Source organism: Aulostomus chinensis, chromosome 15 (genome assembly GCF_037954235.1).
Source record: "Aulostomus chinensis isolate RoL2024-O1b breed Wild chromosome 15, RoL_Achi_v1.0, whole genome shotgun sequence".
NCBI lineage: Eukaryota > Metazoa > Chordata > Actinopteri > Syngnathiformes > Aulostomidae > Aulostomus > Aulostomus chinensis.
Genome location: NC_141334.1, coordinates 5,975,469 through 6,003,085, shown reverse-complemented (window position 1 = coordinate 6,003,085; position 27,617 = coordinate 5,975,469). Strand labels below are relative to the sequence as shown.

Sequence of the window (27,617 nt, the reverse complement as noted above, 5' to 3'; positions counted from 1 at the left end):
GTCTGTGTCGATCGCTGTAGAAAAAAATACCGCACTTCCGTTTGAACCTTCAAAATAAAAGCATAGTCGCTGACAAATCGTTAAAAGTACATGGATTAAACTATTATTATATTTTTATTGTATATATATATATATATAATGTACAAGTTCCCTCCCTCTCTCTATCTCTGTCTGTCTGTCTGTCTGTCTCTCTCTCTCTCTCTCTCTCTCTCTCTCTCTCTCTCTCTATATATATATATATATACAGTATATATGGAGGGAACTTTGTACTTTTCGTTTCCCTGCCTTTCAAAAGAAATATTGTAAACAAACTGCAAACTGATGCAAGATGAGAGGCATCCCTTGATATGATTTATGGATGGACAGAACCCTAAAAATTCCTAATTTGCTAATACAGACATAAATTTCTATTCCAAACACATCGTCCCAAAATATAATTATCTGATATTTGTTCTTTACAAAAAAGTTGTCATCGGATTAAAGAAAAAACGCAATTTAAACATAGAACTTCTTATGCCCCGTTTCCTTCCTCAGTCCACTTCTGGTTCCTTTCTCGGTGATTGTGTGAAACTTGACAACAGCAGCAGACACAAATGGTAACCGCAAGGTTGCGATGGCAGCTCTATCATTGGCTCACATTGCTACTCCCTCTGAGTTGTCATTGGTTCTCCGTTGAGCAGAGAAGTTGACGTCATCTATCCTAACGAATACATCATCTTTCCTTAAGTGCCCGTGAATATTATCGTGTGACCATGATCTCACTGTTTTACATGTAACTCATATTCGATAAACAAAACAAATGAAAGGACCTTTTCACATTGCACCTATAAGACTTTGTTTAGAAACTGAATCAATCACCACCAAATGTAATTTCGCAATCCATATTGTAGATTAAAAGCAAAAAATAAGCACAGTAGGATGACTTAATAGCTCCAGTTTTAAAATCCTCCAGGATGGTATTTCTAAAGCTGATGTTGAGGAAATGTTATCTGTCAATAAGGTAAATAAAGTATATGGATACATCTGGTGATATTCTGTCATTTTCTAAGTGCCTGGCTAATTAGCCAGGATCCTGACACAGCCTATTATTTTGGATCATATATTTGTCCAAAACATATCACTGACAGACTACTCACACAGTTAATGGATCTAATGGATTTGTGGCTGAGCCACACAAGTAGTTTAGTAGGTCAGAACACAGGCAGACTACAGCACTGTTGGTTTTAGTGTATTCATCTTTATTGTTACGGTTACACAAGTTTATAATAATAACATTTTTATCCTTGTACCCCTACCCTGCATCACATGAAAGCTGTATCACAAATATGCAAAATCTTACTTTCACATGGATTGACACTTGCTCAAGTGTCTGTATACAGACCTATAAAAAGAGATTAACACAAGCCTCAGACTGTGGTTATTAGTCTCCACCAGAAAAAAAATACTTACACAATAATTTCCTGTTTTCTCAACCCCATAATGCAGACAGATAAACATGTCTGAGGTTGCAAGAGAATATCGTGGTGACAGAATGTTCTTTTAGGAAAACATCTCGTCCCCTACATCAGCAAGCAGGAGTCTAAAAATGCTTTTGCTTTGCCTCTGCAAGTTTCCATGTCAGTAATTTACCTTGGGAATCAGTCTCAAAAGAATATTGCATGCTGACTAGTACTGCTGAATGGCGCAAGCATGGTCAATTAATATTTATGAACATGAATAAGTATCCTCTTAACCTACAAAATCACATAACACCCTTCAAGTTCCACTTACTGCTCCCTCATTGGTTTGTTATTGGTATCAATAATTCATTGGTTACATCTGTGACCCAATTCTAGCCTGAGTTGTGTGTTGTGGAACAAAACCTTTTGGCCCATATCTGTTACGAGATGTTTTCATCTGCAATTACCTGGTCACAGTTTCATAATCTAGAGCCATGACAGCATTTTATTCCTTTTACCAAGAAAGTCATGTTTTTGGTGGCATTTGTCTGGTTGTCAGAAGGATTACACAAAAACTATGGGGGCAATTTTTAACAAATTTGGTGGAGGGGTGGAGTAGGTATGACTCATGGAAGAACCCATTTCCATGAGGGAAAGATTATTTAGATTAGTTTCATGAAACAGTGTTAGCATGGCATGGCAGCCAATTTGTGATATTTTGCCAATGTGAACCATTGAATTTTAGACTTGGTTTAAGATTTAGGCAAAATTAGGTTTATGTTCCGGGCTGTAGCTTTAGGATGTGGGTGTTAGATGGTTAGAGTAGTGGATGGGCTCATTTGGTTTCTTGTTTATCATACACACTTCAGGCTCTAGCTCAAAAATCCTGATCAAAGGCTGAATTTGCTCTTTTGGGGACACTCACTGAGACTCATCGCATATTAATTAGTAATCCTTGTATCTTAAATTGAACCTATTAGTCAAAACACTGAAGCAAGACAAGATAAAAGGGGGACAGTGGCAGCTGCATTTAGCACCACACTCAAATCAAAGAGGGAGGGTCTGTTCATTTCAGTGTTCCACTGTTGGCACACAATCTAAGACAGGTTGCTTAAATCAAGCAGAATACTGATGAGGTGCAGAAAATCTAATCATCATACTGTTACAAGTATTTTCATTCATAAGCAGAGCTCTTGTTATTAAACGTCAACCACGCAGCCACGAAATAAAAATTCCTTCGAGCTGTTTCGTTCATTCAGTTATAAAGTTCTCATAAGGCTCTGATATAACTGCTTTGAATCCCTGTCCCCTAAATCGCACAGAGAACTTCAATCATTTTGCTCCAACTTAATTTAAAAAGACATCAAATCTCTTTTCTTCGAAGTTATCACATTTCCCCCCAGAGTAAGTGTGTGTGCTGTGATGATGCATCTCTCAATCAGCTTAAAAGAAATAAAATGTCTCACTGTGTATTTTTCCGTTTTCTTGATTGAGCCTCTTCAACAGCAACAGCAACAACAACAAACAAAAAAACTACAGCAGTATCCACTTATTTCCACAACTCAATATGTGCAATTTTGTCATGAAAATGAAATCAGCTCCAATTTCATGCTGTGCAACAACTTGTGACAAAGGCTGCTTGCCTGTGATGATCACAAGAACAAATACAGAAGCATGGTTGTTAGTTAGGGTAGTTTATTAGTCCTGGTGGATGTTTTTTCTGCATTCGTATCCATGACATACTGTATTTATTTGTGGTGACAGTGACTTGACCCTTGCCCACCAAAATCCATATGGTTCATCTTTGAGTCCCAGTGCACTTATGTGCCAAATTTGAAACAACAAAATGAAGGTGTTCCAGAGGTATCCCAGTAACAATAACACAACATACAGACGTGCAACCTGTAAACAACAGCAAAACAACTACTGTCTCCATTTGGGTTTATTCAGGATCATTCTTTTGATTACCTGCATTGTCAGTTGTGTGTGTTTTATTTTCATTTAAATCTGGACCATAAAACACTTATCCGGTCTATTCCACTGCAGCCTGACTCCAGATAAGCCTTCACACATCAAGTTTCAAGTTTTTTAGATTGAACAATGACCCTGTTGCCTATTTTAGATCCCGATGGGTAGTCTCTGGATCGTTGTTTTCCACATCAACATTCCATCTACCACATTGGAGGCAAGTTCATCTGGGCTGTCCAGTTGTTGTGGCCCCGACCAGTCGACTGGGCAGGCGTCCAATCTGGCACAACCCAGCAGTTCATTTACCCTCCTCATGTGACCAGCTGATCTTTTGTTGGTGTGTGTCAGTGATTAGCTGGAACCCTGCTGCAATTAAAAAGCTAAAGAAAAGGACGACAGCTCTTTTGAGATGCCACAATAGCTACGCCCTACTTGGATCTGAATTTAATCTGAAGACACATCAAAGATTAATTTCTCTTTTTCTTTTCTCACCAGTTTGAGTTTAAGTCATTTATGTGAATGGCTCACGTGACACAACATACGGTAAACAACATGTTAGGTACTCTCAGATTGCCCTGACACCCTGCATGTGTCCAGCGATGATGGAGTGACCCCGAGGTTGGTTCCTAGAAATGAGAGTGTTTATATGCTGACTGTGATTGCATAAGAGACAGGAGACAAAGGCAGGGGACAAAAATAATAGAGCTTAATCCAAAGTAACACAACTCTCATCTGCACTGTGGCTGACTGGAGCCACTTTAAGCACCTGCACATGATTAATGAGAAGAAAACATGGTTATTTTATCTGTCTTTTTAAGTGGGCCTCATGGTACCTGCTTCTACTGCTGCTCAACATCTAAATTTATATTCTCTGTGTGTGCCAAGGAGTTTTGGATGAAAGCCCTTTTAATTCCAAGCGAGCAGATGCAGACCGCATGTTTGATGCTGATGCCAAGGTATCAGGATGAAATGACTCTTGAAAACAACTATCAGAGATATGTGTGTTTGCCTGCCATGTAGCACGGGAAATATGACATATAGGGTGTTTTAGATAGTTTGCTAAATTAGAGAGAAGGTGCCAGGGCAGGAGGAGGAGTAGAGAACTGTGAGGTCCCACAATCCAGACATGGAGCGTATTACAGCAGCTAATCATGTTATCAGTGTTACATTGTGACAGAGATAGATAGATAGATAGATAGATAGATAGATAGATAGATAGATAGATAGATAGATAGATAGATAGATAGATAGATAGATAGATAGATAGATAGATAGACAGAGACAGGCAGATAAATAGATAAAAGTAAACCTAGCCAGATACATCCATTAATGGTGCACAATACTTAATTGTTGAGTTCCATTTAAAATCTAATCAACACCCTTTTAAGTTTCATCATTGCCAGGATTCCCCCACATCCACACATTTTTTTCTCCATCTGTCTTAACCTAGTTTTGTTTTATCGATGTTATGTTTCAGCCTAAATATAGAGATACAGATACAACACAAAAAAAGAAAGTGAGGGAGCAACAACCTCCACACTTCTCTCTCTCTCTCTCTCTCTCTCTCACTCTCTCTCTCTCTCTCTCTCTCTTTCTCTTTCCACCAATTAGGAGCCAGTATTGCTTCTCCAGAATACCTGAAACCATGACAACAGCAGGTTACTGTTCACAGCTTAGATCTTGAGCTCCATCTCCTGGCAGCTCATCATCTCTCATAGTTGGGGACAAACAGGGCCTGGTAAATGCTAAGTGCTTTGGTGCATTCGTATCCTGAGTTGTACTGTGGGTATACTGTACTATGTTGAGTGAAAGTATGGATAGAAGACAAGATGTTCATTGATTGTTGGTTAGATTGGTCAGAATTTTAGCAAAATGATACAAAAACTGCAATGCCAATTTTCACTGAAAGTGGTAGAGTGGAGGAGCAAGGACCAAGTAAGGAAGAACACATTCAAATTTCCTAATCTGAAAGGGCAGGGGAAAAAAAAAAAGACTTTTTTTTCTTTGTTGAATCATTAACATGTTTTAACTCACCAGTTCACAAACTGTAGCAAAGTACCATAAGTAGTCCACATGCTGACTGAACAAAACCAACAGGAACCAACACGCAAAAACAGAAGAAGGAGAAACAAACAAAGATATGAGATCACCAAAGTCATTGTGATTAATTTACTGGAATTTGATTGGATGTTTGGATAATCCTGCCTCCAGCCTCTAATTATAAGCAATTCTTGGTTCTTAATCTGACAAGTGTTGACGCTGCTCTGAAACCTAATTTCTTGGGTGAGAACTGGTTCTTTTGCTGTTAAAACATGAGGAACTGGTTCCAGATTAAGCACTGGTTCTGATGCCTATAAAAAAAGTATCTATATGTTTGTATGTTCCTATTGTATGATATAATTTAATATTCTTTTTTTTTTGTAAAGCAACCATGCACTGTGCACAGGTCAGATTTCTCCTCGAGGACAATCAGGTCTAACCAGTCAAATTGCATGGATATGGATCCAAAGCCTATTGAGACAATTCATTCTGGATCAAAGAAGTCAATTGATTTCCACCCTTAAAGCCAAAATAAACACCATAAATTCAAAATGAATGAGACAGTTACAAAGCAACTGACGACACTGCGGCTGATATGGTCTCTGCGATCATTTTTCTCGAATGAAAAGTATCTGTTTAATAAGTCTGAAATTAAAAGCCCCAGTGCCCTTCACAGATCCTCAAATCTGACCGAGATGCTCTGATGGGCCTCAGGCTTTGCCAGCTGCCCGAAAACATTCACCCATTCCACTGCGTAATTGAATTACCACCATCGCCCATGCAGATGTAACCAGACATCGTAGCTCTAATGAGACAATTAGCTTGTACCATCTAAGAGCTTCATTCCTCATTAGGGCTGATGGCCGCTGCACATGTTGATGGCTCCATCACGGCCCCGCCCTAACACTCAGACCGGAGTACAGCCACTGCCAGCAGGTTTCTGTGGAGACTAATGGGTCATTAGAGCGAGACTGATGAGTGGAGTAAAAACGCTGAATCACCTCGATGGCCACAGATCATGGACCAGAGAAAAGAGGGGAGACATTATTAAGGGAGGTTCAACCGGTACTTGCTCTCGATTGCCACTATTTTTTAATTCTACACATGTTCAGTTGTAGGGGAGATAGTGAAACATGTCCCCGAAAACCTAAACTATCAGAACATTCATTTCATGTCCCTAGAGCATGCGAGGGTACCACATCTGTGCAGAGGTGGACAAGGAGATTATACTTATTCTGCTGAGAAATCTGAACACAGAATGGGATCAATAGTACCAGCAAAACCCATTCATAATTTTTTTTTTCACAACTGCCAAAAAAATGTCTTCTCATTCAAAGGTCCAGAATAAAATCAAGATACTTTTTGAAGCAGAAACATTCCTCTTTTTTCCCCGTTTCACATGGAAAATACCTCAAATACTGGTTGAACCTTAGTGTGCCGCGTGTATCCAGCCAGTGGCCACAAGTCTTCAGGTTCCTATATCTACTGTTTTCTCTAGATTGACTCCAGAAATTATCAACCTGTTTGTAATATTTTTCCACCAAATTTCATCTAAATTCATTCGGCAAATTTTCAAGATACCCTGCTAAAAAAAACCCAAAACAGCCAATGAACTAACGGAAAGATATACATGCTGGTGATCACGTCTCCTCCTCAGTGGAGACATCAAGTCTGAGCTGAGGAGCTTTAGATATCAACAGAGATCAGTGGAGTTAGTTATGGATATCTGTGTGTATACATTTAGTTTTACAGCATTTTGTGTAATAACTTCCATTACAAATGGCTGACAAATGTCTAGTATAAAATGTTAAATGTTCTCAAACATGAGCAGCTTTGTCCCAAAGCTATTTCAATTTTATATCTCTCACCACGATGCGGTACATTAATTGATTTTCTCTACGAAGCTTCTTTTATGCAAAGAGCTAAATTACAATTCACAGTGTAATCAAGAGCGTTTAATCTGCTGGTAAACGGAAAGAAACATGTAGGGTTTTGATAAAGTATGTAACATTTTCTTGACTATCCGCACATTTTTAGCATTTGTGTTCATGTGGCATATTCTGAAAGGGAGAAATAAAGAGAGACATGCTCTCTCCCAGCTCAACCTCTCTATTAAAAGCATCTGAGCTCAACAGTGAAACTCTCTTTCTGCCAATTTTGGCTGGATCCAGGCCTTTGTCCAGTGCCTGGCAGACAGACAGGCAATCAGTCACTGTTTTCTCCATAATGCAGCCAGGAAGAACTATCAAAACGGCTACATTAAAGAAGAATTCGCTTGGAAGATATCAGTTGGACCATTATATCCCTCTCAATCATAAACCTCCATTGTTAAATTCCACTTCACCATTACAGTCACACGTCAGTTTTCACAGGTGAAACCGTACATATGGAAATGGTTCCTGAGCCCAGAGAGCAACATGTGATGCGAATATGTTTTGAATTACATAAAGGACGTGCTTTTCATTCCTGTTTTTTTGGGGGAGCAGGAAAGGATTTCGTGACTTGGCCCTTTTGTGTATGTGTGACCTACATTCCCTCTATAGTGAAATGCCAAAAGGCCTGTGGGTCTATTGATAGCAGCAATCTGGACTCCCCCTGGGGAAATGGTGAAGAGGACGATTACACCAGATTAAATAGACAGTTATATTTGCTGGGGCTTTGGCTAGAGTTGCACTGACGCCCTGCACTGGGACTGTTGAGCTACAGGAATGAGCTGAGTCATGTGATCTTGGTCTGGTTCCATTTCTGCAACAATTCCTGGCAAAATTCCCACAAATGCTGAAATATCCAAGTGCTGCACAAAAGCAGCTTGTTTTGGACAGGGAGGAGTCCAGAGGAGACAAGAAAGATGAAAAAGTTCAAAATGCTGATATGTAAATCAGTTTCCACTGCTTTGCACTTAATGAGCTTCTTGTCAAAAATATTGTTCAATAAAAAACTAAAAACTTGCTCTTACTTAATGTCACTATTGTGTGGTATGCAGTTTAACCTCAACTTTTCCCCGTCTGTGTCATCTGTAGTTAAAGATTACATTTCATGTGATGCCTTTTATAGATGTCCTGAGAACTTTTTAAACCTCCGTGACGGTGAAAATCGTAAATGGGAGGCATTATGTTTTTGGGTTGTCTGTCCTCAAGGATGAACTCAAATGATTTTAGGTGGTTAAAGGTCAAGGTCACCATCCCCTCACATGAACATGATCCACTGTGATTTACCAATGAACCTCAGAACAGTTTGATGGCTAAAGGTCAGATATTAAGACATACAACTGTGTGTGACAACTGTTTTGGGTGATGCAGGCGGTTCTCCAAACTTTGTGACATAGTTCCTGCAACAACAACCGGTTGACACCGCTTTCATTCTCTTTAAGCCTCTTCATATTCTGTGTTTTCTGGAGTTCCTCTTCAACAGTTACCTCTGAAACGGGAGTTTCAATCAGAAATTAGTTCATCTTTCCACAGAGTTGATCACTTAACAGGCAGGACAATTCAAGTCGAGTGCATTAGCTACGGATGGATTGTGCAGATTTAAGGGAAGCCACTGACTGCTTAGACTGGTGCACATTGATTTCCCCCCCCCCCCCCTCCAGAACAAATAGTGTAGTATACCTGTTAAACACAGACTCTCCATAGACAGTTCAGAATATGGATCAGGGCCAGATATCCCAAAAGAATGTGAGTTATGTTTCACTGAAGGAGAGTGATAAACTAGGAGGTCCACAGATGCACTGTAATTATCCATCAGGAAATTGCAGGAATACATTAGATGAAATATAGGCTCATAGAAGTGATAATTAGAAATATTTTCCATGGTGGTATGTACTTCCTGTCTCATCTGATGTGCAAAAGTTCAGGAGACAGACGTCTGGGACAGAATTATCGCAATAACCATTCATCCACCTGACGTCAATGTTGGCGTGTGCGTCGTTTGGTCTTGTCTTCATATGACGAACGTTGCTCTGACACTGTTTGTGGTATTGCAGCTTGCTTGAGAGAGCCTGTCTCCTTTGCTGTCCTGTGAAGTGGTGCTGCAACAGCTGTGATGTCCTGTTTTGAAGCACTGCTCTGCTGTTAGCATTTTTAACACTGTGCTGTTAGGATTTCCTCTTTTATAACGTCGGACCTGGAGGAAAATCGGTGGCAAGTTTGAAGTGTGGGGTCTGTGGGGTCTGAGGTGACAGTCAAGATTCTCATTCCCATTTCTCATCACGCACGCATTTGTTTCAAATCTAAGTGAAAACTCTGTGACCCAAATCAGAGATCAAAGTCAGACCTTGAGATAACAACCACTGAGATCAAGGAGCGCACTCAGAGATTTTGTAAAAATCACACAACCCATGGCCCACGTAACCAACAATGATAGACCTTCCACATGAATTTAAAGGAAAAACTGCCTTTAGAATTGAATTCTCTTCAAAAAATACTTCAAGAGCTCTTGAATTTTACAGCCTCAGTGTTAGTTCTAGTCTGAGGAAATAGTAAAATATCATCAGTAAACACAGGTTCGTCTTACCTTTGCTTACACAAACACAAGCATATCTAGGTTTTATTTGGGAAGCACTTCATTAATTCCCTTTTTTTTTTTTTTTTTTTCACATCGACATGGTTGTGACATAAAAGGGGCCGTACCTCTGCTGGCCAGCTCTGTCAGCAACCGACGTCACCATAAATAGCGAGCTAGCCAGTTGTTTTGGGAGAACGAAGAAGAAAAGGGCTTTAAGCGGAAGAAGCACCGGATTTGGTTTCGTGTAGAATTCGGTTTATGGTTTTGGTTTAGTTTAGAATAATGTCGACCCCGGCAAGGAGACGGCTTATGCGAGATTTTAAAAGGTACGGAAACGTTTCGCCTCCCTTGTTTGTGTGTAGCTAGCAGCGTTAGCCGATGAAGAGCTCGGGTGCTAGCTTATTAGCTTAGCTACTGGCGAAAGAAACAGAATAGAAAGCTTGACTGTGGTTATTTTATTTAACAGTTTTCTGTTTATTGTAGTCAATTCACGCGGTTTATCTCTGTACCCAGTGAATTTGATATTAATAATAGCGTATTTTAAATTCCTATTTCCTGGGTTGATATTCAAACAAGGCAGGTTTTGCTGTGTTATGTACCCAGGGAATAATGTTAATGTGTCTGTTTTTTCCTGACTAGATTGTACGTGGTTTGGCGCTAGCTCGGCTAGCTGGGAATACCTGAGCTGGGTGAAACATGGCTGGTTGAAAGAGGACGCCCCATCAAACCCCAGCCCTGATTAGAAGCTATAAGCTATATGGTTTAGCTTAATTAGTCGGCCCGGTTCTCAATCTGTTGGTTTTGTGTCTGATGCACGAAGGGAGCAAAATTCAACCATCCTGCATCCACCATGGTTTAACATCGTTAGATCTCACAAAGCAACGTGACTTGCGTTGCAGATGTTGCACAACTTCGCGTGCGTGTGTGTGTGTGTGTGTGTGTGTGTGTGTGTGTGTGTGTGGGGGGGGGGGGGGTCAGAGGGGGATGAGCTCAAAATTTCAGTTGGCCAGGTGATATTTGTGTCACCTTATCCTTGTGCTTTCCTTTTGAATGCAGCAGAAAGTATCTGTTTCCTTCTTATTTGAATCTTAGTGATCAAAGGGAAGACAAAAGGTAGTTTGGGGTTTCCTGGGAGAATCCCACTTGACAAAGGTCTGCTTGTAGTATCTGCCATGCCCAATCTGTTGTTGTGCTCCATATGGTGTGTTGTTCACACAAGCCTCTCAGCGGTAAAAGATGCTAAGCTTTTCTGCTAAGAAAAGCCATTGAAGCAGCATGGATAAGGTGTCACTGTAACTCTACCCTGCTGTGCCAGTGCCCAGGTGGTAAACTGTAATACACAGGGGAGGAAAACAATGGCACACATACGTGTGTGACGTCAGCTGTATGTGATACTGCATTACTGCGCTGGTTTTAGCTATTAAGTCAGATTATTTGCATACGTGTCTTGTGTTCAGCTATGTAAGTGTGTGAATGGAAACACTGTTGTCTGCACTTCAAGCATGAAATGACACTTGTTGTGCAACACAATTAGGTGGTTTCCTTTAGTTCTGCTAGCTAAACAATATCCTGTCTTTTGGTTCTGAGTTTTTCCACAAATGTTCCTCATTTAAGTGCACCTTTTCCATGTGATCTATAAGCATCTGTAGGCAGTTTGATTGGTGTTCTTAACATCTCTTTTCACATTTTCTAATTACTGTATTGATAAAGTAGCACATGCATCCTGTTTGGCTCAAGACTAACCATCAGTTTCCCAAATCTGCTGTCTGCAGACTGCTCAGTAATCCCCAGTTAACAAGAAAAATGTCGAGCTGCTATTCTGTCTAGTAGTACAGTTGAGTGGAATGTTCCTCCACCTGCAGAGAGCTCAAGCAGATTACGGTAAATGAGGTTAATTGCAGTGGGTCTGTCTGCAGCTTGGGACTTAGACATGGATCCACACACAAATCAGCCTTCCATGTGTTATAGCTGTAAGCTCTTATTAAACCAGCGTTTATACTATCCATCGGATTGCAGGCCTTAATAGTCTGGTGAGCCATGCGTGCATTGCCAATTAGATGCACGACCATATCTATGGGCGTGCAATATCCTTCTGTAGTTTATGAAGGGGACATTAACTAGTGGACTCTTCTCTTGTGTAAATGTGCTTATTTGTCATGTTGGTGAGATGGCTACTTTCTAGACCGTCATGTGAGAAACCCGTATGTTTTCAGAAACATAACTTGAAAGGTTTTCCGCTACATCTTAGTGTTTTGATATGTTGCCAGGCATTTGTTTCTGTGACGTTCTTGTATTGCACTTTGAGATCCTTTTGTCAAACAGCAATAGGCACTTTTCTTTGTGTCTGCAAACAATTACTTTTACCTCTGCCACTGCTGAAGAAGTAATATGATCACTGGCAAAAAAAACCCAAAACAAAGCGTGGTTGTATTTTGATAAAGTTTGGTAGAACTTGGGTTGATGAACATTCAGTTAAATATTGGCATTTTGCTGAACATTTTATCCCAATTTCTGTTGAAATGTTATTTGAATCTCTCATCAAGTTATTCCATCTCTTCCCAACATGACGATGTTTCCAAATGTAAAAACTCATCACTTTATCCACATCACATAGTTTTCCTTGGAGAAACACACTGCTTGGCCAGAACAGTCATGCACAGCAGGCTAGTTTGGTCATCAGTGTCATAGAGCAGCGATAGTGCAACAAAACAAACTCTCAAGGGTGCCTCTTGTTTGGATTTGTGATTTATCCAGATAGCTTGGTCGCAGCAGTGTTGATCGCTGGGTAATTTCAGGTAAAGGTGGACTTCATCTCAGTGACTTCAGCAGTTGAGGTCAAAACCAGCAGGGCTTTGATGCTAACCAAGATTAAAAGCACAGCAGTGCTTCAGATTAGTCGTAATGGCGTCACGTATGTTAATTGACATGTGACTGCAGGATGAGAAGTGTGCAGGTGATCCTGAGAGCTGAGCTGTCTGCCAAAGTCATGTTGATACAGCTGCTCGTGTTTTGACTGATAATTGTCCTGCAGTCAAGGTGTTAATTAAAATCCTCATGCTTTTTCCCATCCCTGCCTCTCGTGTTACTCTCTCTTCCTATCTTTTTACTTTCCTTTTCTGACCCTGCTTTTCCTTATTATTTCTTGTTTGTTTTTTTCATCATTTTCATCTTTTTTTTTGTCTGCTTTGTGTCTTCCCCCTTTTGTCTCTGTCTGTTTGTCCTTCCCAGACTTCAAGAAGACCCTCCCACCGGAGTAAGCGGAGCACCATCAGAGAACAATATCATGCTTTGGAATGCTGTTATTTTTGGGTGAGTCATGCTCTAAATCCAACTCTGCCCTTCCCATCTTTACTGTACTGCTGTGAATGTGATGCACAGATTCCCTCAGCTCGCTCAGCAGTCTACTTCTCCTGCTTTTTAAAAATATTACTGATTACAGCCCAGACTGTAGCACAGAGGAGGAAAATCAGCATGAAGAGAATCCGTGGGGGTTTGATGGAAGGAAGGAAAAGGTGGATTTTAGTCAGAGGGAAAAGTGTACCAAACGAAACGAGCAACTTTTCTGACGTGTAAAATATCTGGGTGTGTGATTTTTTATTTTTTTATTTTTTTTTTAAATAGAGGTGAAAAGAAATGACTCATGAAGTCAAAGACTTTAAAGAGCCATAACAACAAGGATACGGCAAATAAATTTGTTAATGCATCCTCTGTTCAGCAGCTGCAGAATGAATGCTTGTTCATAGGTCATGTTCATTAGCCATAACAATGTCATACTCGCTGTGTCAGAGGAATAAGTACATGAGGCCCAGCTTTGATGTGGGTTAAACTGCTGTGTAGCCAGGTAAGTGATAAGGGAGCAGGTGGGGCTGAATGGAAATTTAAAGATGAAGTGTGGAACAATTCAAGCACTTCACCTTTCAGCTTGATTACAACAGCCCAAAAATCAATTTATAACTTGATCACATATCCAAATTATTCTGTTGAAAAACATGGACTCCTCTTTTTTCTTCCAATTTCGCAATATTCATTTACTCCATCCTATCTCATGTGCCGTCTTGTCTCTCTTTGCTCAGCTATTTTTATCATCAAAAATTATTTTCATCACATTTTCATAAAATGTATGAAATTGACAGAAAATGTAATAATTGTGAATATAAAACGTAACATGTCTAATATGTAAAGTTGTTGTTTTAACAGATTAAAGAGACATCAGCAAATCAGTTGTCAACAACTGTCATGTCTTCACAAAATGTCATATCATGCATCCCTAACTTTTAATGTGCTTTGGTTTTCTGATGAACAGGCAATAAAAGTGAGAATCTGTCAAGAATGGCTATCATTACTTTCTCTGCATGGATGCATTAACCATTCAATTAAGATTCTCACTGCATCTGAATCTAGTATTTTTCCCACTCATTCTGAACACGGTGTACAGCCCATGTCCTAAACATGCGTTTATGTTGATTTTTGCGGCACGATGTTCAACTGTAAACTAGTGATTTGTTAGCCCAGCTGGCTGCCCTCCTCCTTACCAGATGTTCGCCAATGTGTAATTTTTGCTCTGCCAACTGAAAAGGTAGAGAGATTCAGCCGCCTCGCTGTAGACTGGCATCTCTACTACGATGATCTGACAGTAATGTCAATTCAATTTGGTTTCACAGAGAAACTATGCCCAAGAGATCAGCCAGCGCCCAGTAGCTAGACATAAACTAAATAGACTCTTTTTACAAACTTGTGTGACTTGTTTGAGTTGACATAATGAAGACTTGTGTGTCTGTCTGAAGAATAGACCAAAATGGTTGTGTGTTTGACAAGCCGGAGCATTTTTGGCTGCTGTGGGGATTTTTGAATTTGGATATTGTATCCTCCTCGGTCTGTGTCCTTGACCACCCTCTCTTTCTTCCTCAGGCCTGTGGGAACACCATTTGAAGATGGTAAGTTGTCCTTTTTTTATTTATTTTACACATAAAGGGCATTTATCCAGGCTCTGGATTTTAATTCACTTTCTGCTGCACTGGTTTTATTGTACAGCTGTATTATTTTCTGCATGAATTACAGGGTTTATTGTCAAGCTTAATTCTTCTGGAGATGTAAAAAATACACAGTCTGGTGTCAGGTGTTTTTAAGATGAGAGCCTCTGCCCATCACTGTTACAATCATCAAACATCATCGCCCATAAAAATTTGCAAATTGTAATGTTTTTGATTTTTCATGGTGATGAATTATTCATGAGTGTTTGAGCCCTTCACAACATCTATCACCTTAACTCTGTTCTTTCAGTTTCCTTTCTTTTTGTGGCTATGGCTCATTCAACAAAATGTGATTGATCAGGCAACCTCTACCAAATGCACCAATGTATTATTGACTCTGCTTGTGTGGCTCTGCCTACTTGCAACAGGACATGAGACAATTCATTAAATGGATGCCACATTTCATTTCCAGCTCCACAAACTGTAATGCAAGCATGAAATGATATTTAACTCAAGCTTTAGCCAGTAATCCTGGAAATTCAGTGCTGTATCAACAGACTTCGAGCAGCATTACTAGGGCTTATGCCTCCTCTGGTGGGAACAAAGACCTGTTGAATGCTGGTTGCAGCTTTATTCTGCTTTAATTATATCTTGGGTCAGTCACGTGTCGTGTTGCTGTTTCGTTCTCATTTTAGCTTTAAGAATTGACGTCCCTGCCTCAGTGGGCGATTCGCTCCCCCCATCTATTAGTTATATTTAAGTCACATAATTGTTTTCCTTGCATTCTCTGACCTGTTCAGTCCCTCCCATCTGTATTCTCCTCACAAAATTCCTTGTATGCGTGCCCGTAGCACTCCCTCCTTCTGTTGCTCTCTCTGCCTCTTGACTTCCTCACCCTCCTTTCACTCGGTCTTTGTGTGCAGGAACATTTAAGCTTCTGATAGAGTTTTCTGAGGAGTACCCAAACAAGCCTCCCACAGTTCGCTTCGTCTCCAGAATGTTTCACCCAAATGGTAAGTTGCACGACTGCCAAAACACACACGTTGAGCAGGTCAAACCCTGAATTGAAACGGGGGGGGGAGTCGTCCCGCAATGTTTGAAAAGTTCAAGCCAGATATTTTTATTTCACATTGAGCTGCATTTTAATTTTAGTGTACAAAAGATTTGTTTAGTTTGTCCATGATCTCCAAGTATGAATTGTATACTCTTCTCCCACTTCAAAGTATCTCTGTGATATAAATATATATATATATATATATACTAGCTTGTGCTGTGATCTCTGGGGTCTGTCTGTGTCTCAGTGTATGCAGATGGCAGTATATGTTTAGACATCCTTCAGAATCGCTGGAGCCCCACATACGATGTCTCGTCCATACTCACCTCCATCCAGGTTGGTTACTTTACAAGCTTATGCATCTTTGACGCCATTGATCAAAGCACTGGTATGATGATCATACAACAGCTCCGTGTCATTGCTGAAACTTTTATCAAAAACCAAACGCCTTGATCATGTGCTGGAGCTGTCACAGATCCCATTTTCTTCAGGATTAATTTATTTGAGCCTGTGGGGCTGTAAGCCGGGTATTTTGGGAAGAAAAATAGGTGGAGAACAGACTCAGATGTACCACTCTTTTGCTAGCTAGCTAATGCATCCTTGTTTGTAAGCATGCCGCTAAAAGGTGAAGATGATTAGCTGGATATCCTGAAACTATTGGTCGCGAAGTGCTGGTGTACACACACACACGTCATATTTTGTTTCTTGACAAGAAGAAGAATTGATTGGATACATTTTGGTTTCTTTTTTAAATATTGTGTGACTAGTGTGGCAGGAGTGTGAATTAAAAAGGCATTTTCATTTGTACTTGGCTTTGAAAATGATGCAAATGAAGTTAGTAGGCAGGAATTTCCATGTAAGCCTCTCAAATTTGAATGACATCTATGAATATGCCATCTTTTAGTGGTGAGTCTAGATGTAAAACAGGCAATGCTGCAGAACAACTGACAACTGCCTTTTTCTTTTCAATAAACTCAAAGGAGGGTCAGTCTTATCCTGTGATTTGTGTACATCAGTCATAAGAGAAGTAGGCGTTTTCATCACCTCCCGTTTATTTGTCTCCCCCTCAGTCTTTGCTGGACGAGCCAAACCCCAACAGCCCGGCGAACAGCCAGGCTGCACAGCTCTATCAGGAAAACAAGAGGGAGTACGAGAAGAGAGTGACGGCCATCGTGGAGCAGAGCTGGGTGGACGTCTGAGCTTCTCTCTACTCCTTCATCCTCTTCATCACCCTCTCTTCATCATCCCAGTACTCTCATTTTTACCTCATCAAGAGAAAAAACAGCATCTATATCAGAAGAACTCAAGTGCCACCCTGAAAAAAAAAAAAGATCTAATGAGCAACCAAACCACAATGGACATTAACTTGCTTGCCAACACGTTTGAGGAAACATGGGAGGGGAAATCAATCTTATGTGTTTTTGTCCTTAATTTTACTTTTTTTATTGCATGATGTGAAATAAGTTATTGCTAACAGAATTTGTAATATATCTTTGTTGTTTTGTTGGATTGATGCTGTTAGTGTTTGAGTTTTACAGAATTTTTTGTTCCCTTTTTTAAAAAATTTTTTTTTTTTTTTTGTATTGTCTGCTGGTGTGCACACAACTTGGCTGTTTGGAAAGGGCCGGTTTATGACCAAATCAGAATATTTTAAAAAATCACAAACACGCCTTTGAGTATCAGCTTTGTTCTTGCTGAGGATAAATCCCATATCTGTTATTTTAAGAAAAACTGTAATTTAAGACGTCACTGGCTGTGAACAACAAAGTCCCCCGGTGCTCTGATGAATCATGACTCGCAGGCAGGCTCGCTCTGAGCTGTTTTTTAACCGTTTCTCCTCCACAGTCGATGAGTGAAAATGAGACTGTGGCTCTTTTAAAGTGGGACTTGTTGAAAAGGCCGTGGGACTCCCCCCGGCTCCATCATTGAATTTTCCACAAGTCTACACTGTTACTGCCTGTCCTACAGTGTAATTGTGTTAAATATGATTGAATCAAGGCACGCGAGCACAACAGTGAAGCGAAAGGAGCCATTTTCATGTCTACTAGTGCTCCAGTGGCTGGAGGTAAACGTGAAGATTATAGACAAGAAACATGGTATTTTGTGGAAAGAACACAATGGCTTTCTACTACTCGTATAGATTAACAGAGCTCAGGAAGGACCCCCCCCACCCCACATCACTTCTTCTGTTCCAGAATGCAGGAAGAGTCAGCCATGGGTATTTAGCTTGAAGCTAATGGCGACTGACTACTAAACAGTTGAACCCTCCATCACATCATGGCGTATAATCCAAGTTGTCTTTGTCCAGCTGTATTCTCAGTAATCCACAAACACTTTGATTTGAGCTAAAGACTAACCCTTCTGGCTCATGAGACAACCTGCTGGTTTATCCAGTTGAGTTGAACCGACTTGCTCACGCTGGAAGAGCTGATGTGGATTACTGAGCCCAGGGCTGGATAAAGAACGTGGATTATATCAAACAATGCACTTGAGTCAGTGAACTTGACATTTTGGGACAATGTTGCTGTTAGTCGCTTGGCCTGGCTGGCTCGCTCTTCATTATGGTGTCACAGAAGTATTAAAGAGGTGGAAAAATATTTGAGTATTTGAAAGGCAAAAGACACTTTTTGGTTGACGTCTCTAAAGAGAGTTATTTTATTCTTCAATAATGCGCACGTCGACTTGTCGAGGCTGCAGCGTTTGAAGTGTTCTCAGCTCTTCCTGACAGTTCATTGTTGGTTCTCTGATTTCACCCTCTGCGTAAACAGCACTTCTGCTCGTGAATAAGGTGTTTGTACTCTTGCTCCCTCTCTTCGGATTATGCAGCTGACAACTAAATGAACAGAGGATAAAAGCTGCGCAGCACTTGGACCCAGCTGGAAGTGAAAGGATTGACAGTTTGAGCCCCGTTCCAACAGCCGCTTTCCCAAAGGCCTTGATTGTTTTCACGCCCGCATTTGTCTCTCTACTTCTATGTGATACCCAGTTAAGAGTATACAACTATTAACTTACCCAGCTGTTCACCTACAGCTCAATATTCTATGGAAGACAGTAAAGATCATTGTGGCAAATCATTTATTTCACCTAATAAAGCAGAAGGGATATGTTATGAAATTTTGTGAATTAAAATAAAGTGTATACTTATTACGATATGCTGTATAAACATAATAAAACACATTTTTCAGACTTTGATACTGTTTATTCTTCTTTTCTGCGCTTCGATCTCCCTTGGCTCAGGCGTTCATAGTAGCATCCTTCATGTCTTTGTCAGGGATATTAACAAGCAGCCCACAGGATTTGAGGCAAAAATTGTATTACTCAAGCCTCCAGCTCCAAAAGTAGTGAAACTAAACCCTAAACTCTGTCCATCCATCCATTTTCTATACCACTTGGCTGTCCAAATTTTGGAGAGGTAGTGATGAGTTACCAGTGTTTGACTTACAATAGTCTACTCATAAACGGAACAACAGAGACATCAGGACGAGATCATGAGTCTTTTCCACCACCATTTATTTAAAAAAACAAGAATAAAAAATATAAAGATAGAAATGGATGAGCAGTGATGTTTCCGGCTCCTTGTCACTTCTCAGTATTACACAATTAAAATCAGAACAATCTCTGCTTTGGTGTTTATGTCTCTTAACACATTTAACGTGAATCATCAAGGATGATTAAAAAAAAGACAACAACACAGAAATGTGGTCTGATCTGTCAAGAGGACACTCTGGATGTGTTAAGTCCCACTGTCTTCAGTCACTGAATAGATGAGACCAGAAGAGCGTGTCATCGACCCTGTGATCAAGGAACAGAACACATGAATAACGTTCTTTATTAACATGCACATGCAGTTGTGTTCCTTAGACACCTACCTGTTGGTTCTTCATGATCTCATCTCTGGTCTTGAAGACCGGTGCATCCTCCACCACGATGCCTTCAGCCATTTCCTTCACTTTCTCCAGCAGCTCTGTGCTGTACCTGCCATTAGAGAAGACAGATGATGAATAAATAATGATATAATATAATAAATAACATAACTAGCCACCATTATCCTGAAGTGTTTTGTTGCTCATCTTGTTTCCAAGACAACACAGCTCTGTGAAAAACATGCAAATGACACTGATTTAAACTGAGCAAGATATAATGGAGAAAATAGTATTGATGTGACATTATTGTATGTCATTGTAAAGTAAGTAAGTATGAGTGTATTATTGTATAATGAGGCCATTTACACCACAACTTTTTTTTTACTTGAGGGAACAATTTGAAAGCAAGAAACGTACAAGGGCTGATAATTACGGATGTGCGATGATAGTTTGAATGATATCTGACATCACATGACTGAATTTAAGTGTAGCCTAAAATAACCACATTGTTATTTTTCTATGAAAACAGGAAATTCCCGTTTTTTCCAACTGAAAAATCACAGATATTTCTTCTATTTCTTCTCAAAGCATTTAGGAAAGCCTATAAACCATATATTTATTGATAGTGACCAAGCAGAGACACGCGGAAAACTGGACCAATATGAATATCGGCCATCGGGCCAATATCAATATATGCATTAATACACAGTGAGGACTTGAATGGAACAGAACCACCATTATCCCCAGTTCAGTGTCCCTTTCCCATGTATATGAGTCAAATATCTGCTGTGACAAATTTCAAGTTAATTGAGTAACTTTATATAAATCAGTATGAGAATGTTTACTTTCCACAACTGTACGTGACGGGGTTATTGTTTCTTTATTCGTTGCTGTCTGGTTGTGGGGGAACAGACATTAAAACTACTAAGCAGGTTTGTTTATAGTATTGTGGACGCAGAGGGGCAGTAGTGAGTCCATGACGCGTTACAACAGCTAAGAGAAGAAGAACTCATTCTCATTCACCACATTTTCAGATGCAAGAATATGCGATATTTATGACACGTATGTGATTATTTAAAAGCTCACATTACGTTTTAAGAACGAGGTTTTAATTAAACATCTAGTTTGCGTAACTTACCGACAGCCGAGGAAGACGTGGTTGGCCCAGACCATGGACAAGGAGAGTAAGTGGTCCACCTGCCGGTCTTCAAAGTCGTTTATGTTCCGCAGGATAAACTCCCTCCGGGGCTCCCAGTGTTTTTCACTCTCCCAGTAACCTCTATACGTCTCTACCTTGTCTGCCAAAGCTCTGTTTTGCTGAATAAAATCATGCACGTCCGGAGCAGACATCTTGCTCGTCTTCTTCGGCCAAGTCAACAAAGGTAGCTTCCTGTTTCCCCGAGCGGTCCCTGAACTTACTTTCAGGTCCTCATGTTTCCGACAGCGACGCCTAGTGGTGGAGGTGGGGGCTGCAGGCTACGCCTCTTGCTGGTTCATGGGGAGAGTTCGTTGGCTGAATAAATGACGCAACCAGTCCTCAGGCGTAGTTTCTCAAGTGGTCTTCCTGTTTTAATTGACACTTCATGCATTGAAAAGGTTAAAGAAATGCTATGGGAATGATACTTTTTTCACCATTTGTTGTTCAATATTAGGAATATACATTCTATCTTTCTTATTTCTATTTGTTCATATTTTTACTTATAATTTCAAATTTTCAACACTTTGATTTTTTGATCCCCCCTCCACATTACTTCTAACACACACACACACACACACATACATACACACACACACACACACACACACACACTATGTGATACTAATGATATAAGTAGCATGTACAGTTTAATATTATTGCATGATAAATAATCACCATTTTTGAGACATGCAGAGGTGATTAAAACAGTTTTGCTTTTTCCATATCATGTCACATGTTAGGATCTTATGTCTCGGTGGCACCGTCACACTTACTCAGACGTCATCACATAGCACAGAACATTTTCACAGATTTGGACTTTTCATGGCAGAACGTGGAGCAATGACGTCTCTGTCCTTACCAGGAGAACCATAAAACAGGTGCACCAAAATGGAATGCAGCCATTATTCATGCTGGTGCTTTCCCTGTCCTTTGAAAGTGTTTGGGAGTAAAAGGCCCAATTGGTTGTGACGTGTAGCCGTGGTACCTTTTTTCCAGCAGGCAACATTAGCTGTACGCTCCTAGCTTGGAGCCTCAACCTCCAAACTGGCGTAGGTTTATTACCAGAAGATATAGAATTCACTGAACCTGCATGGCAGTGTTGAAAAGTCTCCAGCTCACATCCATACTGTCATTTTTCTGCCCTCCTCCCTTCACATGGCCGGCCTGCCAGGAACACGATCATAGAGAATCTCTGGACTTGTAACCTCCGGTCTACATAAAGAGGCTTAATGACAGTCATTTAGGCTTCAGATGTGCACACATGCAGTCTCTCCTCATGCTCTCCGCACCGACCTGCAATCAAACCTCTTCTCTTTTCATTTCAGAGCAGAGCTGAGGATTTGGGGCTTGTTGGGATTCCAGAGGAGAGCGAGCCAACGTGCAGTCTGACAAACCAGCAGCTCATTGCTCTGTCACGCTGCAGAGGTACAACACTTTCTACTGTAAATGACAGCGAGTGTCTCAAGACTGTCACTATGACAGCCAAACACATTTCAGAGGAATAGAGTATAGAGCCCTGCCTGGGCGATTTGCTTTAACCTCAAACTAATTTAGATTCCCGTGACACTGAGAGAATTGGGAATATTGTTTTCTTTAAATCTTGAGTGTCATCTGAATATTTTGCATGGAAGTAAATGGACAAAAAGAATAGAAACGATGGGATGTTAGATTAGTTGTCATCATTACAATGACCATGCGAAACAGCTGCATGTATCTTAAGTCATTTTAAGTAAAATCACAGTGAAATTAGTTTCACCAAGGTTTTAAAAGAACACTGCACACATCCAACTACTTGTTTTTTTGACTGAAGTTTTGAGACGGTGTATCAAACCACTGTGCCCAGTCAGAAAAGTACTTCTGCCGATGTATCTTTCAAACTTTGATCGTTAATGTCAAGCCCAGTCCTAATTCTATTCATGATAGATTTTGATGGAAGGAAGCTACACAGGCCCATCCACTACCATTCATTATGCTATGCTAACTAGCAGTCAAAGGGTCTCCGTGGGTCTCAACTCCCCACTGCACACACGGAGGAGAAGCAGATCTATCCTCATGTCAGACTCCAGGGTGGGTGGCAAACACGTGCGTTTCCCACAAAAGTAGTTTGTTCCTTTAAGGGAAAAGTAAAGTCATAACATAAGAAGGACTGAGCAGGCTGGAGCAGCAGGCAGACACGCAGACATGAAATAATGTCTCGGGCAGATCAGGACAAGATTTCTTTAAAGTGGAAGCTAACAGATTTGAGTGAAGATCAAAAGCAGATCAGAGGCCTGTGTTACCTTTATACATCTACTGCATTCATCCTGTGCGTCTGAAGAACATCAGCACTTCATCCGGATCACCAAAACCTGAACCCTTCTGATAGACGGGTGAATGGCTGGGATTTCACAGGTGAGGGCCGTGAAGGATCCGTTTGTGTCATAACATAACACTGGCGGTCTTCACCTCGATGAACTAAAGAGGCGGCTTAAAAAAAAAATACTTGATTGAGTGATAAGGATTCCTGCACATTCATAACAATGTTTTACAGATTTAATAACGATAATGCGCCGAGGCAGAAATATCTCAGATGGCGAAGGTGCTTGTGCTCATAAACCCTGTCAAAATTTTGTTCCTGAGTTTGAATTGTGAGTTTAAAACAAAATTCGATGCGCAAGGAAATGCATTTCCAAACCTGCACTGCAAAAATCCCCCGATGACATCAACACCACCACAAGTGAGGTTTCTATTTTCAGTGTGACAACGTTTAATCTCCTGTATGGTCTCATGTAGCAGCCTCTCAGCAACCGCCGTTTTCAAGACGTGCAAAATTCATCCAAATTCACGAGAGTGGTTTTGACTGACGCAGTTTATGTTTTTATACCTCTTTTTTTGTATATACCCGTCATTGTTTTATACTTTAAATAGTGTTTAATCTGTCTGCTTCTCCATGAATTTTTTGTATGTACCGTCAGAGACTCCACATTTTCTTGTACAGCTTTGCATTGACAATAAAGGCGCAGAATTGAGAACAAAAGCATCTTAACCCCAGACTTTATTTCATTTAAATTCATTGACTCTGAGACGAGGAAACCGTTGTACAACGCTGCCGACTTATTTGGGGGGTTTTTACGACTCATTTCTGCATCACTCTGTTGCTTAAGTCCAAACCCTTTAACACCAAAGTGTGGCCCATAAAATGTTCTCTGACACTTTTTCCCTCTGTTTTCTTTACTCAATATTCAACCTTTTTAATTTTAGAAAATTAAGAAAACAAACAAGAAAACACACCTTTGCCTCGTCTCAAATTCCCCCAGAAAAACCCACCAGCGGCACTCCGGAGCATGTTATAATTTGGGCCGCTTCCAAGTCATACAAGTCGGCGCTTTATTGAGTGAGCTAAGCCATTAAGTTTATGGCCTCGCTCTCTCCCTCTCACTCAGCCTGAAATATATACTGATGCTGAAATAATACACTGCGTTCCAGCCAGTTCTGGCAGCCAGCCGTTCTTGATGAGTCACCTAATGCATGCTTACTCAGGAGAGCTGCGTAGCACACAGACAACAGGTAGCCTTTTCAGCCCAAGGCCTGGTGGCGTGCCAGAGAGGAAGGATTAACCCACTCTATAAAGTGTCTTTGGATACGAAGGTCACTGTGAGACAAACAGGACAGGCAGGAGAGAGGTGCTTAGATCATTATTAAGTTGTACAGCCTGTGCTATGTGAGATGATGCATATGGCAGCGGGGTATTTACAGAGTGACCTACCAAGAGTCAGCTTTCAGTCAGCTCCTTCACAAGCTGCATCAAGCTGGTGAACAGTAAACTGCAAGCAGACTTTTTTTTTTTGGATTATTCTTTTGGCTTTAGATTCTAGATTCAGCACCGTTCTGTTTTCTGATCATGTTTTCCTGTCACAACAGTCCAGATTAGTGTTTTGCTTCTCTTCTTTTGGACGTACGATGAATGCGTCCTCGCAGCGAGTGTTTCTTCTTCTGCCTTTCTGGAGTGGCACATGAGTGAGTTGGTGAAGATGAAGTTAGCATTGTTGAACATCCTCACCCCTTGTCTCAAAGTCAGAGGGGTTTTCGAATACGTTTTTTTTTTTTTTAAAACAGATAACAGATATGGTAACATTTTTGTTCTTTCACTAAAAACACATCAGTAAATAACGCGCCCGCCAAAAAGCAGAGGAAGTGCCGAGCTGGTTGTGATGACACTGAAGTCATGCGCTGTTGTTCGCTTGGAGTGTAACTTTATCTTTGTACCTATAAGAATAATAGCTTTATTTTGTGAAGATTATCGACATGAAACCATGCCAGTCTCATTTGCGTCTCTGGTAGAGTATCTGACACGATACTGCTCTATAGGGCGTTCAGTACGTTGTATTCGCTCTGAAGAATACGGTATGCAGCAAATGGCTTTAGCAGCTAGCGTTAGCAACCGTAGTGTTTAAGACACATATAAAACTTCAAAATTGTAATCCAGAAGTGTGGTATTTTGAGCATTAGCATGTAAAGTACTAAAAAACAAAAAAAACCTTTGAATAATAATATAAAAAAGGCATACATCAGGACAGCTAAAAGAAAGTTGTTGGGAGACATTGTGGTTTGGACTTAGAAGTAGGCTACACTTGACATTGCATTGACTTTAGCTCCCAAAGTGGAGTGCTTCAACATTTTAGGCTTGGGACCTGGGTGATAAATGTAGTCTGTCACCCTGGGACCCAGACTAATTAAAGCTAGTGCTCTTGACATGTAGAGATGTTGGAGCAGTAGGGCCTGGCAGCTATTTCAGGTCCTGAATTCTGCCCATTGTTTAAAAAAACTAGGATATATACCCGTCTAGTGGCCTAATTGTAGTTGACATGGATATTTGGGCCATGATATAGAGCGTAGACCTTCGTGGGACCCAGCACTTGCTCCGATGAAACACCACCGACAGAGCTGCCTCTGGAGGAATTCTATCATCCGTGTACTCACATATTGATCTCATTTCCCTGAATGCGCATTTATGAGAATCCAGTGGACCCCATGTCACAGAAATACAGGCCAATGCTTCTGATTGTGTGTGTGTGTGTGTGTGTGTGTGTGTGTGTGTGTGTGAGTGTGTGTGTGTGTGTGTGTGTGTGTGAGTGTGTGTGTATTATTGTTGGTTGCATTGGTAGGAGGTGGCTCATGATTGACATTACTTGCGGTCACACTGACTGACGTTTCGGTGACTTTGTGTCCCATGTGAAGACTCAAAATCACAGATAATAAGAAATAAAGACCCAGAGCAACAAACCCTTTTGAACTAGGCACAAGTTCTTCAAACCAAAGAGACTAAAGGTCCAATGGGAAAAGGGTGACACACTTCTTTCATTTGCTAACTATTAGCATCAACATGTTCCCAAACTGGATTTTGTACCAGCAGAGGTACACCCCCAAAAAATGTGGAATACGCACTCAAAATATTCATTCAAAAATAAACATGTATTTTACAAAATATGTTGCCTCACATGTTTGCGCCAGGGCTTCCAGCACCACCTATGTCTGACAGAGTTCGCGTTAACATGACTGGTGTTAACCAAGCCACTGGTGGTGCGAGCACCACGGGTGGAGGTAGATGGGGTGGAGGAATTTGTAAAAGTTTTAGGAACTATTGGGCTTGTACAATTATAAACCCTGCGCAAGAAATGCTGGATATATCTGGCATGTAAACAATGCATATTTATGTTTTTTTTAAAAATTTTTTTACATTGTGTATTTTTTTATCAATACACAATAAAAGTTGCAGAAATACATGAGTTGAATTAGAGAATTTGGGTTTATTCCTGGTTCATTAAACAGATATTCATGGATTTAGCATGAAGTTTTTGGAAATGTGAACTGATATAGAGATGAGACCCTCATGGCCAAATAAGGAGCATAAAATGTAGGCCAACACACAGGGAGCAGAAATCTTGAAGCCCTCTAAAACTGAATTTAAGTACAAATAAATGCACAACGTCTTCCAACTTGAAATATTATAATAGTTTCTCACAGTCAGATGAGTTTTTTTTCAATGTAATGGTCCCTAATGTGTGATGGCGTAGTCTCATAAATTCCATCAAAGGTCAAAAACAACATATGTAGTAGGATGTATGTGGGTTGATGATGAATCGACGTGCTATTGGGAATGCTCTGCTACTGCTGCTGCTGCTGCTGCTGCTGCTGTAAACCCCACCCGTCTGGTGCACCCAACAGATTAAACAAACTACTATATGACCCAGATCTGGGTGGATCTGCTTCCTAAATAAAGCAAAGCGTGCATCTCATTAAGTAGGATATTGAATTAGTGCACATTAAAAACAATCATGGCGAGGGTTGCCTTAGGGGACAACACCTACCTGCATTATGTGGAGGAGGGGTGGATAAAGTGCAGGATGCTGCATTTGAATGTGTGTCAGAGAAATCCCTCCTCTGTGTCCTTCACTGCATCATTTCATTTTGTGCAAAACAGCCCCCCCACCACCACTCTACTTTCTGACTGATGCTCGATACAGCTCTTATGAGCATTTATGCACCTGCTGTCCTTCCTAAGTGTGTACGTTATGTGTTTGTGTGAGTATGATGAAGGTAGAA

At 40.6% G+C, this 27,617-nt stretch overlaps 2 protein-coding genes across 2 annotated transcripts; one reads left to right on the top strand and one right to left on the bottom strand.

Moving 5' to 3' along the window:
* Positions 1-10,094: 10,094 nt before the first annotated feature.
* On the top strand, positions 10,095-18,247 carry ube2b (ubiquitin-conjugating enzyme E2B (RAD6 homolog)). Its single transcript, XM_086226622.1, has 6 exons — positions 10,095-10,276; positions 13,179-13,259; positions 14,859-14,884; positions 15,844-15,933; positions 16,222-16,310; positions 17,045-18,247. The coding sequence occupies exons 1-6, from the start codon at positions 10,233-10,235 to the stop codon at positions 17,171-17,173; spliced, it is 459 nt and encodes a 152-aa protein (XP_086082748.1). The 5' UTR covers positions 10,095-10,232; the 3' UTR covers positions 17,174-18,247.
* Positions 18,248-19,466: 1,219 nt separating this feature from the next.
* On the bottom strand, positions 19,467-21,239 carry xtbd1 (XRN2 binding domain containing 1). Its single transcript, XM_086226817.1, has 3 exons — positions 20,976-21,239; positions 19,844-19,949; positions 19,467-19,766 (listed from the first exon to the last, which is right to left on the bottom strand). The coding sequence occupies exons 1-3, from the start codon at positions 21,185-21,187 to the stop codon at positions 19,758-19,760; spliced, it is 327 nt and encodes a 108-aa protein (XP_086082943.1). The 5' UTR covers positions 21,188-21,239; the 3' UTR covers positions 19,467-19,757.
* Positions 21,240-27,617: the final 6,378 nt, after the last annotated feature.